General features: G+C 46.6%; 2 protein-coding genes across 2 annotated transcripts in view; both read left to right on the top strand.

The window, feature by feature from the left end:
• The window catches only part of PRKAA2 (protein kinase AMP-activated catalytic subunit alpha 2), a 124,593-nt gene extending 107,513 nt beyond the window's left edge, over positions 1-17,080 (top strand). The window contains exons 10-11 of the transcript XR_008305718.1: positions 4,843-4,909; positions 17,063-17,080. The gene's annotated coding sequence lies outside the window, so the exon portion shown is untranslated. The remainder of the gene's footprint in view (positions 1-4,842; positions 4,910-17,062) is intronic.
• The window catches only part of C8A (complement C8 alpha chain), a 52,979-nt gene continuing 40,441 nt past the window's right edge, over positions 4,730-17,267 (top strand). Inside the window, exons 1-2 of the mRNA XM_053243665.1 lie at positions 4,730-4,909; positions 17,063-17,159. Coding sequence (XP_053099640.1) covers positions 4,794-4,909; positions 17,063-17,159 — 213 coding nt within the window. The 5' untranslated portion in view covers positions 4,730-4,793. The remainder of the gene's footprint in view (positions 4,910-17,062; positions 17,160-17,267) is intronic.

Raw genomic sequence — 17,267 nt, forward strand, 5'->3', positions numbered from 1 at the left:
GAATGCAGGGGCCAGAACCCATTTTTCAACATCTCTAGCATGTACAATGTGAGCAACAGCTTTAAAATAGTTTGATTTTGCATATGTGCACAGAAGTGCCTGTTGCATCACCAGTCTTATTATGATAAGAGCCTTTGAGAAATGGATCTGTCTGGAGAATCAATCCCAACAGATACTGACAACTGGGGCAGGGTGGTGAAGGACCAGTACTATGTTTCCCATACCACCTTAGACAGCTGTTATTCTGCAGTTTTTATGATGTACAGTTTTGTTTCATAGTCCATGTCAATTAAGAATGTGCAATTAAAATACTATGAATACAAATGTTGGGCACATATGATGGATCAACTATTAACAGAAGTAGATACAGATATAAATAGCCAATAGTATTTATTAAAAACATGAAAAAGAAGACATAGAGGCTATTCTCACAATGGGGGAAAACCAGGCTAAAGAGGCCCAGTCCGTTTCCCCCCCATCGTGAGAACCAGCAGGCGAGCCTGGTGGTTCTCTAATGGCTAGCCCGCCAAAGTAACCCTCTCCTTAGCCCAGGTTCGCGGAGCGAGGGCAATGCTAACCTGGATTTTCTGATTGTGTGCTGCCACACATCGTGGCTCCACGCCATGGCGACACATAAGGAGACCCCTGCCGGGAGGCTGCAAGCAGCTCCGAGGTTCAGAGATCTTTTCAGCATGCCCTGCGCATTAGCACGGGGCATCCTGGAACTTCCGGGGGCTGCACAGCCCACTATCCCCGCTACTTCTGTCAGCTCCATGACGGAGCCAGCAATCATGTGGGTGGCCAATCCGGCCGCCCAGCTACAAGCATCTGCTCGTCTGCAGAGAGAGCGGGCTAAGCCCGCTCTTCCGCAGAACCTCCTCCGGTGCTTCACACTGATTGTGTGAATTGCCTCATAATCTTCATACAAGTTGCTGAAGAAGACCTGAGAGGTGGAACTATATCTGGCAAGTTGATAGTGACTCTTGGAATCTATCTTCTTCTGAGTCAGATCATTGGTCCATCTAGCACAGTATTGTCCGTTTCTGACTGGCAGTGGCTCTCCGTGGCAAGGGTCTTTCCCAGCCCTGTATGGAGATGCCAGGGACTCTTTTGCATGCAAAGCCGTTGCTCAACCACTGAGCTACAGTCCCTCCCCAAATTATTTCATCTCATAGTTTTTATACCTTGGGGTATAATAGTGTTTTTATTGTGACTGGCAAAAATGTGTTAGCAAAATTTAGCAAACTATTTTTAAAAATCATGATAATATCACAACACTGTAGCTCTAGATTGGACTATTGTAAGTAAGCTTTTGTTTATGGATTCAATTTTTAATCATTTTAAAAATAAAACATGTGACTATATTTGTAGAATTCAACATGGCAGGCATTTTTTCACCCTGACTTTTGAATCTCTGAGCTGTTTATTTGGTGGTTGGGGAACTTGTTTATTTCTTGTTTGTGTCCCATATATGTTGGGCCATAGAAAGGAACTCCTAGGGCTGTCCTTAGGGCATGGCAAGCAAGGCTACTGTCTTCGCCCCCGCTCTTTTAACCCCCATTAGAACTAACTGGAAGGGGCCCCCGCATTGGCTGGTTTGCCCCGGACCGCACACCCTGCCAACGCTCTCTAAGAACAGCCCTGGGAACACCTTACCAGACTTGGTATTTCCACAGATTACAACAAGGAAATGAATGCCTCTCTGTGTATGTTTGTGAAGGCTGTACATGGTAAGGAGAGTATCCAAGATTCAGGTTCAGGACCAGGGGATTTGGATACAAGGGCTTCTTCTGAGACAATGGTGGTTGCCTCAAGTTATGTAACATGTGCTGCTGTTGCTTCTGCCATCTCCCTGGGCCTCTTGGATCTTTGTCACCAGTGACGAACTGCTTTTATTGAAATCAGTTCTTTTCAAGAGATTGTATCCCACATAGCCCCAGTGCAGAGTTGCAGTAAGAAGACCTCCGTGCGTGTGTGCACATGTTTTATTGAGTCTCATTAGCATTTGCTGTTGAATCAGCATCTTCTGCTTTGTTTGTTCCTTCCACAGGATTCATTTAAGCCTTATTTTATGTTATGCTCTTAGTGAATATGAGATGTGATGGTGCATAGATTGTCTTCCTTTCTCTTTTGCACTTGGTGGCAAACAACACCAATGTGCTAGAGGGACCTTCTTAAAGGTCACTGCACCAGCCAGACAGCTTGAGAGCAGAGGATCCAACATACTTTTCAGCAAGTTCACTTCCTAATTGTATTATATGTGGGAATATAACTTTCAGTGATCATTTTCAATATGTAACACTTTGCAACAAGGGACTTGTTTTATTTTACCTGTAATTTTGTTCTGCTGCTCAGGTCTCTCTTACCCTCTCCTATCCCGCATAACACATACACCAAAATGACCTACCCATCATTCTGAAATTGCGGTTGTGCTTGATTGCACAAAACCGTACCCAGCCTTATTTTTAGAATAAGATCCACGAATAACTTTAATCATATATGGGATGTTTGTGATGCTGCTATCAGGAGCTGGAAAATAGATTAAATGATTCTATAATATCTCTTGATGCTGAGAAGGCAGGCATTTGACTGTGCAGAGCAGCTATTTATATTAAAGGTCGGCTAGACTTTGGGCTTGAAATATACTTGATAGCTGGGGTCACACAGCATATAGAATTAGAGAATTTTATATTTTAAGTTGCCTCTTTCTCCTCGCAAATTGCTTTAGAAAACAAAGATTTAGATTCTGGTGATGCAGTGACTGAGTAGGCAAACATGACAGACGTTATGAGCTAAGCAATAACTCACTGTTCCTTAGATGCTGGGAAATATTTTATTGAGACAGGCAATGGGGAAAATGAATTGTGGTTTCCTTTAGGGGCCTGCATTGTGTACACTTTGTTTTTCCAAAGTGAATTCATCAGTAAGATTCAGTGCATCATTCTGCAAACCTTTTCTATATCCCAATATCTGGATTAGCAGCCCTGTTTGGGCAGGTGGTAGCTTGGCTGCCTTTGTAGAGGCCACAAACTGAGTCCAGATGGGTTTTTTTTTAAAAAAAATCACCTTGTTATCCATGAAAGTTTATCATATTTTTGTGGTGTGATCACTCATACCAAGCTCCAACCACCTGGCATTTGAACCATGTTCTTGGCTTAATTTGAGCCAGACTTCACAAGAGCTCGATCCTGGAATCTATTTTGGACATCAAGAGTCAGTCCTGCAAAGGACTCAGCATTGCAAAGTAATGATGCATAAGGTGGGTTCAGACTTAATATGGAACCTAAAGTTCATATGACCTCCCTTAGAGCAGACCTGCCTTAGCCGCGGCAACACACAACCAAAAACACAGATTAGTGGAGCTCTCGCTTCGCTAACCTAGGCTAAGGGGAGGGGGAATTAGCGGGGTTTGCTGCCGGGAACTGTGCGGCTCCTGGTGCAGCACACGACCGCCAAAAAGCGGGCTAGGCTCCCTTAGCCCGCTTTTTGGCAGTCGTGAGAATCACCTCACTGAGTCAGACCATTGGTCTATCTAGTTCAGTAATATTGTCTTCACAGACTGGCAGCAGATTCTCCAAGGTTGCAGGCAGGAATCTCTCTCAGCCTTATCTTGGAGAAGCCAGGGAGGGAACTTGAAACCTTCTGCTCTTCCCAGAGCGACTCCATCCCTTGAGCGGAATATCTTGCAGTGCTCACACATCAAGTCTCCCATTCATATGAAACCCTGCTTAGCTAAGGGGACAAGTCATGCTTGATACCACAAGACTTTGCTCCAAGAAACCCAAGATCTAAAACTAACTTCTATCCTCAGATTCAGATCTTGGGTTCCCTGGAGTAAGTAGGTTAGGATATGCTGAGATTGGTGGGTTTGGACATCGCGACCAATCTCAGAGTCTCCTGAATGACAAAGGAAGTAGGCATGTGTGTGGGGATGGGATAGGATGGGATGGGATTGGATCGGATGGGGCAGTGTGTGTTCCCATAGTTTGGCTTATCTTTGCACAATTGTCTCCTTACTTCCTTGGTATCTCAAAGCATGCACCCAACACAAGAGACCCAACACTTGGAGCCTAACACCTGCAAACTGGGCAAAGAGGTTACTTTTAAAATGGCAGCTCTCTTGGCAGGGGAAGAGCAGATGACTTTATTCATCTCAGCATATTGGCCCTCCAGTGGCTGTTGCTCGTACCTCTCAGGTGTTTCTTTTCCAGCTATGAGACCTTTGGGGTGAAAGAACCACCTTCTCATTCCTTTTGCTATGTAAACTGCTCTGAGAGCTTTGTTTTATTGAACAGAGGTATATAAATATTCTAAATAAGTAAGAAACAATAACTGGTTACCAAAGTCTTTACTTTTTACTGTATTGTTATCAAGGAGTCCAATTTTAAATGAACAAAACCCTTATACAGTACTTAATAACAACTACTTAGAGCAGGGGTAGGCAACCTTGGCCCTTTACTGTGGCTGGGGATGATAGGAGTTGTAGTTCAACAACAGCTGGAGAGCCAAGGCTGCCCACCTCGGACTTAGAGTATTTCTGTCCAGTCCACTTTGTTGACTTTAGCATGTAAACAAAAACTTGTTCAAACACTTCCTTTTGCCCAATACTTGGGTGTCTCTTTCCAAAAGGGTGGTGCCCTTCAGAGCACAGCCTGGGCCTTTTGTCAATCATTCACCTGCTGTGGAGCACTTAGGGTGAAATATAATTTTTTTGTACAAAGCTCATTCCCCATAATGGGTACCAGAGGATTTCCAAACCAAAAATGAAAAGCATTTGATTTCATTAAAAGAAAATGTGGTTCACACTGAATGAGGTGTTTTCTCCTATGATTCTCTTGATAGCTTATCTTCTATCATGTAAGGATACAGTTGCAGCACATCGGAAGCTAACAGCATTGCCTTCCCAGAGGTAAGTCTGTCTTCATGTAATTTGAGATACTGCCTTACATGTAGAAATTGCTGTCTATCTGGTCAGTGCATCAGTTCAGACTGGTGGGTTCTATTACCTTTAAGCAGGTAGCAGAAACCATTTATAAAATAGCCCTATCACAGTAGGGTGATAGGGCTGTAGCATGTGCCATTTTTTGAAGACTTATAATTATATCTTTTTAAGCCATTTCATTTTGCACCACATGCTTTCTTCAAATAGCCCTCCTTCTCATTTTTCATATATTCTAATATGAAATTTGGCTTTTAAACGACATTCTCTTAAAAGACAGTAAGCTCATATTTCATATGATTCCTGGGACAATGCAATCATTTTGACAAAAATAATAATGTTAAGACACTACTTCTATGTTTGCTGCAGTTATGATTTTCAGCATTGTTTTGGTGAATTTAAAAATGTATAATTCATAATACAAAATATTTTCAAAGGAAAAACTATTGGGTCTATCTGCAGCTGCTAATTGCAAACTTATTCCAAAGGAAATATAAAATAGAACGATCAAATAAATGGCAGCAGTAATAATTGGAATATGGAAGCTGAGAGGAGGCAGAGGGAAGAAAAAAATACAATTAATTATGAAGGCTTATTCTAGTAATCATTACTGAAAACAAATAAAGAGCAGATTTTTGATGTTTTATGAAGTTATCAAACAAAACAAGTAACGAAGAGGCAAGTTTATAGTGAACCAAGTACAAAGTGAACCAGCTGAATACAGACAGATGAAGGATAGATGCTGCATCTTTCTGTCACTAAGAAAAACAATATCTATCTATCTATCTATCTATCTATCTATCTATCTATCTATCTATCATCTGTATGCACTTTTGGACCTCTGTTTGACTGCTGGATTCTGATGTTTGTCCATAGAGACTGGGGTTTGATCTAGCACGCACTGATATATATCCACAGACTCATCTCCTGAGCATTTCAGGCTTTCATTTAGTCTTCTTTCTTCTGTAGCTTTTGAGGAATCTATCCCTCTTCTAATTATCAGTAGGGGTTTTTTTCCTATGCCAAAGTCTCTTAAGAAAAACAGACTGCTAGTTTTTCTGACAAAATGTACTCTAGCCTATGAAAGCTCATGCCACAATGAATTGGTTAGTTTTTAAAGATGCCGTGAGAGCCTTTGTTGTTTTTTTATTGTCAGCCAGCCATCAGAATTAACAGATGGTAACTGATCATGATAAAACTCTTTTTTTTAAGGAATGAAGCAATAAAAGGTATTTCTGAAACCCCCACATCCCCTTCTCCATCAATGAATAATCAAACTAGATATGTCTTATTATGAAATATGTAGGATGCAAATCATGACTATGTCTCATAGTGAGAAAATACAGTTTACTATGTTCTTCTTATATTCCTTTTCGAAGAGTGTGTGGCATCCACACCAAAAGAACACACACTTGCACTCCTAGAGCCTGCACGTTTTTTGTAGTCACTGAAAGAATTTCACCTTATAAAGCACAAAGGCCCCAATCCAGAGAGCTGAACATACCCAGTGGAGTGTTTGCCCTCTACTTGTTATTGTTTGTTTTAGAGCAGCAAGTCACTACTAGGGCTATGCATATGTTACATCGTACACAGATGCAGGTATTCTGTATGTTTTGATGTCTAGATGTTTTAAACATCAACACAGGGACTGGGCCCAGAGGCGGAGCCACCAGTGGGTGAACGGGAAGAACCCAGGCCGCCTCCAATCAGGGTCAGCAAGAGCGGTCCCAGACTGCACTGACATAAGATGCAGGGGGTATTATTTTGGTCTCAAACTGGGGCCACATGGCCCCGTTTGGAGCCAAAATCAGCCCGCGCTGCATTGGCAGTGTGGCTGGAGTGACTCTCCCTGCCATACAGGCAGGGAGAGCCACTCCTGGTCTCACTGCCAATGCGGCGGGGCTGATCGATCTTCCTCCCAAACGGGGCCGTGCAGCCCCGTTTAGGAGAGAGATGAGCATGCTCTTCATTGGCAGTACAGGCGGAACAGCTCTGCCTGCCTTTAAGGCAGGGAGAGTCGCTCCGGCCCATGCTGCCCAACGCAGCGCGGGTCAATCTCCCTTCCAAATGGGGCTGCACGGCCCTGTTTGGGAGGGAGACAAAGTCCCCCACGCCTGACATCAGATGTGGGGGTGTGACTAGCTGGGCCCCCATGTCAGACATCAGACACAGGGGCAGGGGGCCACAGCAGCGGCCACACATGGGCCACCACCAGCCTCCCTATGCTGCTTGACTGGACCCTTCCAAAACTGAGAATGCAGGTTGCAGGTACTGCTGTATGCATATGACATGTGAACAGCTGTATACCCACACATAGCAATAGCAATAGCAATAGCACTTACATTTATATACCGCTCTATAGCCGGAGCTCTCTAAGCGGTTTACAGTGATTTAGCATATTGCCCCCAACATTCTGGGTACTCATTTTACCGACCTCGAAAGGATGGAAGGCTGAGTCAACCTGTATACCCACACATACGCATTTTAATTCTAAACTCTTAATTTTGACAATCAAACTGTTACAAGCAGTGTTTATATTACGCTCCAGAGAGCAAGATAATACACATATATTCAGCAAAACACACACACACACGCACACACACAGCCCTTCCCCACATATAGAGGCACTTCACACAAGCAAAGTGAAGCACCTCAAGGTGGGTTGTAGGGAGTGCGGGCTTAGCCCACTTTCCCCACAAACAAGCAGGGTTCTGTCCCTGGGTGCCTGGATTGACTGCCCACATGATTACTGGCTCTGTCACAGAGCTGGTAGGGGAGGCGGGGATCAGGGGCCTGGGGAGACCCCCAAGGCCAGGAGGCTTGTTGGAGCCTCCTAGCTGGGGGTCTCCTTGTGAGTCACTGTGGTGCGGAGCCATGCTGCAGCATCTCACGATCAGAAGAACGGGGTTAGAGGAGGGCTCGCTCTGCTAATCTCATTTAAGGGGAGGGGTATTTTTGGAGGTTTGCTGCCAGGAGGCACGCAGCTCCCATTGCAGCACACGGCCAGGCAGAACTGGGCTGCCCTCCCTTAGCCCGGTTCTGCATGATCATGAGACTAGCCTCATGATGCTTTTCACAAAGGTAGCTCACTTACGTTTGGAAATGTCATTTTTCTTTTGGGAAGGAGGCTCCATCTGGAAGGTGACAATCGAGGCTAAAAAACAGGAATACACATGGGGGCCATTCTCATGAGCTTCCTGTGAGAGCTGCCAGGATCCTGGTGCCACAGTGGCACCAAACCCACCAGCACCGAAGCCCTTAACCTCTTAGCCAAGGTTAAGGGCACAAATGCACCCTTAACCCGGTTCCTGGGATCATGTGTCAGCATGAGCTGCTCGCAGCTTGTGCTGACACAGAGACATGCACCTAGAGTGCTCGTCCCCTGGGGGAATACCCCAGAATTCCCTGGGGGGATACCTCAGCACATGGTGCACTGTGGGATACCAGAGGCCGGGATAAGGAGTCTCAACCTCAGAGCGATCCGCACTACTCTGTGCTGCCTGGAACAGTGCTGGTCGTATGGGAGTGCACTCCGCGCTCCCACCAAAGAGAGGATGATCACCTGGGGGGATGGCAAGATTTGTGAAGCCTTCCCCCTGCCCGCCCACTCAGTAGGCCACATCCATGGCCGCATGGGATGCCTGAACCTGAAAGCAAAGCATTTGAATTGCTATAACTCAGGCATTCTTCATCAGAATGTTCTGAACTCTGGTCAGTTTATACTTGGTATACTTGGAGCATGAACATAGGAAGCGGCCATATACTGAGTCAGACCATTGGTCTATCTAGCTCAGTATTGTCTTCACAGACTGGCAGCGGCTTCTCCAAGGTTGCAGGCAGGCACCTCTCTCAGCCCTATCTTGGAGAAGCTGGGGAGGGAACTTGAAACCTTCTGCTCTTCCCAGAGCAGCTTCATCCCCTGAGGGGAATATCTTACAGTGCTCACACTTCTAGTCTCCCATTCATATGCAACCAGGGCGGACCCTGCTTAGCTATGGGGACAAGTCATGCTTGCTACCACAAGACGAGCTCTCCATGAATTGTCCCCTTTGCTAAGCAGGGTCTGATTTGGTTTGCATTTGGATGGGCAACTACATGTGAGCACTGTAAGACAGTCCCCTTAGGGAAGTGGGGCCATAGCTCAGTGGAAGAGCACCAGCATGCTTGAGGCCTCAGGTTCAATCCCTGGCATCTCCAGGTAGGACTGGGAGATACTCCTGCCTGAAACCATGGAGAGCCACTGCTAGTCAGTGTAGACACTATTGAGCCAGATGGACTAATGATCTGTCTTGATATAAGGCAGCTTTCTATCATAGCAACTTTCTATCATAGCAACTTCTCACCAGGTAGATTTGCCACGCAAAATTTCACAGTGAAAGAACTAATTTTCTTGTTTTTATCATAATAGAATTTTCAGGCTAAACATGCTGAAAAAGACAGCTGCAAAAAACATACAGTCCCTTACCGGGTTGTATAATCTTGTCCTTCCAAAATGAAACTAAATAGTGATGACCTTTATTTTACACAACCAGAAGGTCACAAACAGGCAGCTGCATTTTGTGTAAAAACTGGCTCTGAGAAGGTGATTTCATGGTAAATGGTCTTCCACGTACCTCTCACACAAGCAGAAATTGTCTTTGCTCTTCTCCTGCTTATGCTGATGGAGAAAGCAGGTGGGGCAAAAGGCAGACATTCGCTTACAACATAAAGTGGGTGCATCTGGATGACGTGTTAATTTCACCTACATGTCCTGAAACATTTTCCAAACTTGAATTAGTACAACTTAATTCCATTTTGCTATTGTAATGCAGTGCCTCTGCACTTGAAATGCTGTTAACTTGGCAGATTGGATTGTAACCTTGTGATTTTTGGCAAATTTCCACAATGCTTCAGTTGTTTTGCTGCTCTTTTCAATTATGCTGCCTCCTACAGTAACGTCTGTATTTATTTATATGCACAGTTTATACCTCTATGACATACATGTCTCATAGGACATGGGAGCAACTTACATGAAGAAACATATTGAGGTCTCTTACTTCATATGAAAGTGGCTAAATTTGGGGTAGAGAGAGACACCATTTTATTTTATTTTATTTTATTTTATTTTATTTATTTTAGTGTTTATCACATTTGTACACCACCCCAAACCTCTGTCTCTGGGTGGTTTACAACAACATAAGACAAATTAAAACACAAAAGTAAAAACCTTAAAACAATTTTAAACCACAGCTAAATTAAAAAGCTTGGCTGAAAAGATAAGTCTTTAGGGACTTTTAAAAAGTTGTCAGAGATGGGGAGACTCTTATCTCAACAGGGAGTGCATTCCAGAGTCTCAGAGCAGCAACAGAGAAGGTCTGTACCTATGTAGCCACCAGACTAGGCAGTGGCAACTGCAGACAAGCCTCTCCAGATAATCTCAATTGGTGGTAGGGCTCATGGCGCAGGAGACATTCTCTTAAATACTATGCATCCTAATGCATAGATTACATAAAGAGTGGCTGTTCAGAAATGCACTAGTACTGCTCTGCTCCTAGAACTCCAGTCCCTTCCATTCTGTTATAGACTCAGGGCAGGCACTCATCTATGTAGAGTTTCCAACAGGATCTTCAGTATGCTATACGTGGATTGGGCTCACGCACAATATGCTGGCAAGAACTGCTGCTTGGCAAGGCTTCCTTGCTATCATTACAGTTTGCATTTCTTCTGCACCCAACTCACTGCCCAACCCCCTCCAGACACACATGCACACACTAATGGTGTGAGAGGCTGAGAGGTATCTCAATCCTATGCATGTTTACACAAGAGTGTCCCATTGCAAAGGGTTGCAGTCTTCCCCTCTCATGCTGCCCTGTCAGGCCATCTGCAGGTCCTCTCCTCTCAGCAGCCCTACTCCTATGCAGGGCCCAAGCACAAGAGGATAACTGATCTGGGCCTGAAGGTCCAGGGAGTCATTGCCATAAGGAAACAATTGAGACTTCAGTGTGGATAACACCTGAGGATGTTTATACAGATTTGTTTTCCTGTATCCATATGGGACATCCAAACCTTTGTAAGATCTTGTGCTGAATGGGGGAAACTGCAGGATACTGCTTTTGTGACCGTGTGTTGGCAGGAGCATCCTAGCCACAAGTCCAGAGCAGCATCCCCATATCTTCCTCTGTCTCCATAATGGCTGTTATCATGTCACCATGGGCATGCTAATCTGTCTTCCAGCATGCTTCCCATCGCACAGGCAGTAGTAGTAGTAGTAGTAGTAATAGTAGTAGTAGTAGTAATAATACAATACCCCCCAGTCAGGCACTACCTTGGAGTGGTTGTGGGACTTGCGTGCTCTGAGGAAGGTGAGAGCTATGCCAGAGGTCCAACCATACTGGACAGGTCTCACCAGAGGAGCCAGACCTGTCCAGTATGGTTGGACCTTTGGCATCTCCCATCAACAATATGGTGAGACGTAACTTTAATAAATCTATACCGGATCGGTCGTCGCCTGGGTTAACAAGGACCGTGCCAGGTCCTGGAGTGCCTGGATATCTGGTGGCAAGTGGGCTACAGGACTCGGGATCTTCAGCTGAGCAACCAGGGCTGGAGACTGCAGGGTTACTGGAAGAAAGGGATGATACACTGGAACATCTGCAAAAAATACAAGCTACCTGTAGCCAAAAATTGATGGGACCATAAAATTGAAAAAGTGGTAGAAAATGAAGATGCAAAAATATATGGGACTTCCGACTACAAACAGACAAACATCTGCCACACAATACACCAGATATAACTGTAGTCGAGAAGAAATAAAAACAAGTGAAAATAATCGACATAGCAATACCAGGGGATAGCAGAATAGAAGAAAAAGAAATAGAAAAAAATAACCAAATACAAAGATCTACAAATTGAAATTGAAAGGCTGTGGCAGAAAAAGTCCAAAATAATCCCAGTGGTAATTGGCGCCCTGCGTGCAGTTCCAAAAGACCTTGAAGAGCACCTCAACACCATAGGGGCCACAGAAATCACCACCAGCCAATTACAAAAAGCAGCTTTACTGGGAACAGCCTATATTCTGCGACGATATCTATAACAACTGAGAATAAAATTCAGCCATCCCAGGTCCTTGGGAAGGACTCGGTGTCTGGATAAAACAAACCAGTCAATAATACCTGTCTGACTGTGTAAACAAGAAATAATAATAATAATAATAATAAGTAGTAGTAGTAGTAGTTCTTTACCTGGCATTTAAAAAGCCAGGTGAACCTCACTGAGGAGGCTCTTCCATAAATGGGGTGCAACCACCAAAAAGGCCCTCTCCCTAGTAGCCACCCACCTGACCACATTTGGCAGGGGCACCTGGAGGAGGGCCTCTGAAGAAGATCTTAAGGTATGGGTAGGGATATATGGGGCATGATGCTCTCTCACATAACCCGGCCCCAAGCCATATAGAGCTTTAAAGGTTAAGATTTGAATTGGGCCTGGAAATGGCTTAGGAGCCAGTGCAGCTGACGAAGCACTGGCATAATATGCTCAATAATATGTCCAGTCCCAATTAATAACCTTGCAGCCCTATTTTATACCAGCTGCATTTTCCAGATTGTTTTCAAAGGCAGCCCCATGTACAATGCATTGCGGTAATCTAAGCGAGAGGTTACCAGAGCATGAGGCGGCTCTTACGGTCTGTAAGACCCGCTTTTGCTGAAACTGCGGGGAGAGCGGGCTAAGCCCGCTCTACCCGCAGACGATCTCTGCAAAAGCCCTGGGTGGGCATATCGGCCACCCACGTGATTGCCGGCTCCGTGATGGAGCCAGTGGGGGCTGGGGAGCTCGGGGGCCGCGCGGCCCCTGGAAGCCCCAGTATGCCCTGCGCGAGCACGCAGGGCATACTGGGGAGACCCCTGGAGCTGGGAGGCAGCTTTTCGCCTCCTGGTTGGGGGTCTATGCATGAGTAGCTGTGGCACGGAGCTGCGCCACAGCTACTCATGATCAGGGAGCCCGGTTTTGCAGAGTGCTCGCTCCGCAAACCTGGGCTAAGGGCAGGGGCACTTAGACACTTTACCCGCCTAGGAACTACTGGGCTCGCAGCTGAGCATGATGGTTCCCACGATTGGGAAAAATTGGGATAGGCTTTCCCAGCCCAATTTTTCCTGATCGTGAGAATAGCCCCCATGAGTGACTGTGGCCAAGCTATCTCTGCCCAGGTAAGGCCACAGTTGGCTTTCTGGACAAAGCTGATAAAAGGCACTCCAAGCCACAGAGGCCACTTGAGCCTCTAGTGACAGTGCTGCATCAATGAGCACCCCCAAGCTGCGAACCTAGTCCTTCAGGGGGAGTGCAACCCCATCTAGAACAGGCTGAACATCATTCACCCAGGCAGAGGAACCACTGACCAGCAGTACTTCTGTCTTGTCTGGATCGAGTCTCAGCTTATTCACTCTCATCCAGTCCATTACTGTATCCAAGCACTGATTCAGGATAGTCACCACCTCACCATCTGATGAAAAAGAGAGATACAGATTAGGAATCCTTGCAATGTGGGGAGGAGACAGAAATCCTCACAGTGTGCTTACACATTTATCTCATGGGATGGCTGAGTCAGGCAACATATCATCCGTATCAACCCACTGAGAAACGTTCCACTCCATATAATGTGTGCTTTCACTAACTGAAAGTTCCAGAGTTCTTTACCTGAAAGATTTCCTAGGCACAGGCAAAAGAAGTCAATAGGTGTGGCTGTTGACTAGCAGCAGAAGGGATGAGAAAGCATCATAAGAATTGAGGACATTTAGATTCCAGGGACACTGGCTTACATTCTACACAGCATCCCCACTGACCCAAGAGCGGGGCATGCACACTGGTTCCATGTGATTCAACAGCCTGTTCTCACTGCTAGAGAAGATGGAAAGGCTCCATAGCTACTAATATTTACATCATTGCTGTAGCAATGCTTCTCCCATTGGTGAATCACCACTACAAGGACGATGTAATCCTTTGTAGCCATGGAGCCTCTCCACCAGCAGCGAGGACAGGGTGTTGTCACATGGAACCAATTAGGCGTGTGTCCGAACCGGTCTGGCGGCCATTCTATAGAATGGCCGAACTGCCGGACCGGTTCTGCCCTGGTTGGTCCGGTCTGGGTGGGGGGTATTGCTTTAAGGGCGGGGAGGGCTTGTTTACCCCTCCCGCGCCTCTTTGCCCCGCCAGTGGCCGTAATTTACTGTAAAATTGGGGCGCTGGAAACCAGCCGCCCCAGCCGCCGCCGCTTCCGCCGCCCCCCCCCCCCGCGAGCAAATTAGAGGGGGAAAAGGCTACTGCCTACAAGGAAGGGCTACTGCCGCCCTGCCGCCGCCACCCGCCACCCCCCCACGAGTGCTCACCAAGTTAGAAGACTTTAGAGAGGAGCTCGCGAACAGAGCTCCTCTCTTATCGAAGCCTCCGGCCCAACTGGGGCCTTGGGCGCGTGCGCACGCGCGCTAGAGCTCTTCTTCCACTAGAGCTTTTGCCGGAGGCCCGGTCTACCCGCCGGGAGGAAGCCGGGTAGACCGGGCCTCCGGCGATCGGAGGCCTGGTCTACCCGGCTTCCTCCCGGCGGGTAGACCGGGCCTCCGGCAAAAGCTCTAGTGGAAGAAGAGCTCTAGCGCGCGTGCGCACGCGCCCAAGGCCCCAGTTGGGCCGGAGGCTTCGATAAGAGAGGAGCTCTGTTTGCGAGCTCCTCTCTAAAGTCTTCTAACTTGGTGAGCACTCGTGGGGGGGTGGCGGGTGGCGGCGGCAGGGCGGCAGTAGCCCTTCCTTGTAGGCAGTAGCCTTTTCCCCCTCTAATTTGCTCACGGGGGGGGGGCGGCGGAAGCGGCGGCGGCTGGGGCGGCTGGTTTCCAGCGCCCCAATTTTACAGTAAATTACGGCCACTGGCGGGGGCAAAGAGGCGCGGGAGGGGTAAACAAGCCCTCTCCGCCCTAAAAGATAGGCTCCCCTTTGGTGCTGGTCCGGACTGCTCCGGACCATGCACATCACTAGAACCAGTGTCTGTGCTCTGCTCTTGGATCAGTGGGGTGTTTCTATGAATGAGTGAGGCTGAGAGGCTTAACAGGTCCAGACAGAAGACTTAACACTAGATTCCAAGTACAGGAAATAATTTCTAAAGAGAATTTGTCACTTGGATATAATTTTCTGTCACCTGTTACCATTTTATCATCTTCTCTAAGCAACAGGCCTTCACCTTCCTCTTGTTTTAGGTATATTTGTAAAACCCCTTTTTGTTGTCTTTGGCATCCCTTCCAAGTTTCTGCTTACTTTGAGCTTTAGCTGTTGTGACACTATTTCTAGAGGTTGAGGCCACTTTTTGTACTCTTTCCTGGTTATATTTAACCTTCCGTCTAATTTATATATGTGTTCTTTTTGCTTCTCAACTCAGAGAGTTCTGACAAAAAGATGTCTCCTTCCCTCCCCCACCCCCTTCTTATGGGAATTATTTGTGATTTCACCTTCAGTATCTTGCTTTTCAGAATCTTCTATTCCTCTTCAACTTTTTCTTTCATTAGGATTTCTAGCCATTGGAATCCTATCTAGTTTTTCTCTAAGCCCATACAAGTCAGATTTCCTGAAATTCAGGCCACACGTTTGATTTTCTGCAGTTTTCTCTTCCCTTGATACAATGAATTCCAAGATGGCATGGTTACTCACCCCACAGGGTTCATCCTACTTTCACCTCATCATCTAGTTTTCCCCTGTTGATAAGGGCTAGGTCCAGGGCAGCCTACCCTAAGCTTTGCTGTTCCTGACTGTTAATGTGTTACTGCCCCTTTAAGAAAAATGGATGGATCTCTGGGCAAAGGAGGAAAAAAGACAAGTTTGATTTTCTTGAATCTCCCTGAAGTGTAACAAATACATGTCATACAGCCATATCTGGCAAAACTTTCATATCAGGCAGCCAAAAACACAAGGGGCCAGTTTGGGTTATACTTTCCCAGCCCACACAATTAAAAAGGGGACATGTTGAGAGTGGGGACAACCTAATGTCTTTCTACCATGATAAAGGAACACTCTGGGAGAACCTCAGAACGTCTGCAGAATTATGTGGTCCAGAAAAGTATCCTCTGAACCAGCCTAAGGAGCTTAAGCAAGGGGACTAAAATATGCCCAAGGCCACCACTCAATCCTCCTTTTCTCTATCTTTTTTGAAACAGGCCTAGCTATTGATGGGGGCAGGGATGGAAAGCCCAGGTTAGATGCGTGCACTGAGCCCAGAGAAATGATGCCTGGGCACACACACCACACCACACCATACCCCACTGTTTCAGCAAAGGGGGGCAGGGCTCTGCACAAGTGTTGCTACACTCACCAGTTTCCAGATAGCAACAAGAGTCTTAATCTTAAAAACAGATGTCTTAATAATTAGAATTAAGCACCATGGCTTAGTGGCAGAGCAGAGCAGGTCCTGCATCCATTCTCCAGTATTCCTAGTGCCAGGCTCCCAGGAGAAGGTCAGGAGGGTCCTATCTCAGCCTCCCAACCCCCCACTCCCAATGCAGCAGAACTATGACCAATCCAAATTACATCCAGTAGTGGAGCCAGCCAAATGGCAGCCTGTGTTCCACCCAGCCCGGCAGCCCTGCCAGTGATGCCCCAAGTGTGTGATGTGGCTTGAGCTCTCCCCCTCTCATTTCAGGTGGTGCTTGCTGCCTGACAGCATTTATTTCCCTCCAGCAAGGGAGAGGAAGGGAAATAAATGTTGTCAGGCAGCAAATGCTGCCTGAAATGAGACGGGGAGAGCTCGCTCAGGCTATCACCAGTCCAAGCCACGCCCCCTGTGTGTGACATCACATGCAAAGGGGGCATGGCCTGGGTTTGGGATAGCCCAAACGAGCTCTCCCCGTCTCATTTCAGGCAGCGTTTGCTGTCTGACAGGGAAATAAGCACTGTCAGGCAGCAAGCGTTGCCTGGAAATGAGACGACTGGGGCGGGCCTTCTGGCAATTGGGCCACACCCACTTTGTGCATGATGTCATTGGGGCAATGTAAAAAGTCTGGAATGAGCCACACCTTTGTCTCATGTCCCACCCCCTGCACCATCTGGTGGGTATATGGGGATTGCCACAGGGAGTATGTAATATGGGGACGCTCAGCATACTTTTACTCTCCGTAGAAGATCGACAAGGCAAACTGGGACATCTGTTCCTGTCTCCTGTCGCCTAAGCCAATGGTCAGGATGGACAGAGTGTTTTCCCTGTCAAGGTAAAAAGGTAAAGTTCGACTTTAATGTATTCAAGTACTCTTCATATCTGCTGCCTTCAGTGAAGGCTCACACGTAACCCTGCTGGATGGATGTGAGCTTTACACATACAATGGAA

The sequence above is a fragment of the Hemicordylus capensis genome, chromosome 4 (genome assembly GCF_027244095.1).
Source record: "Hemicordylus capensis ecotype Gifberg chromosome 4, rHemCap1.1.pri, whole genome shotgun sequence".
Taxonomy (NCBI): Eukaryota; Metazoa; Chordata; class Lepidosauria; order Squamata; family Cordylidae; genus Hemicordylus; species Hemicordylus capensis.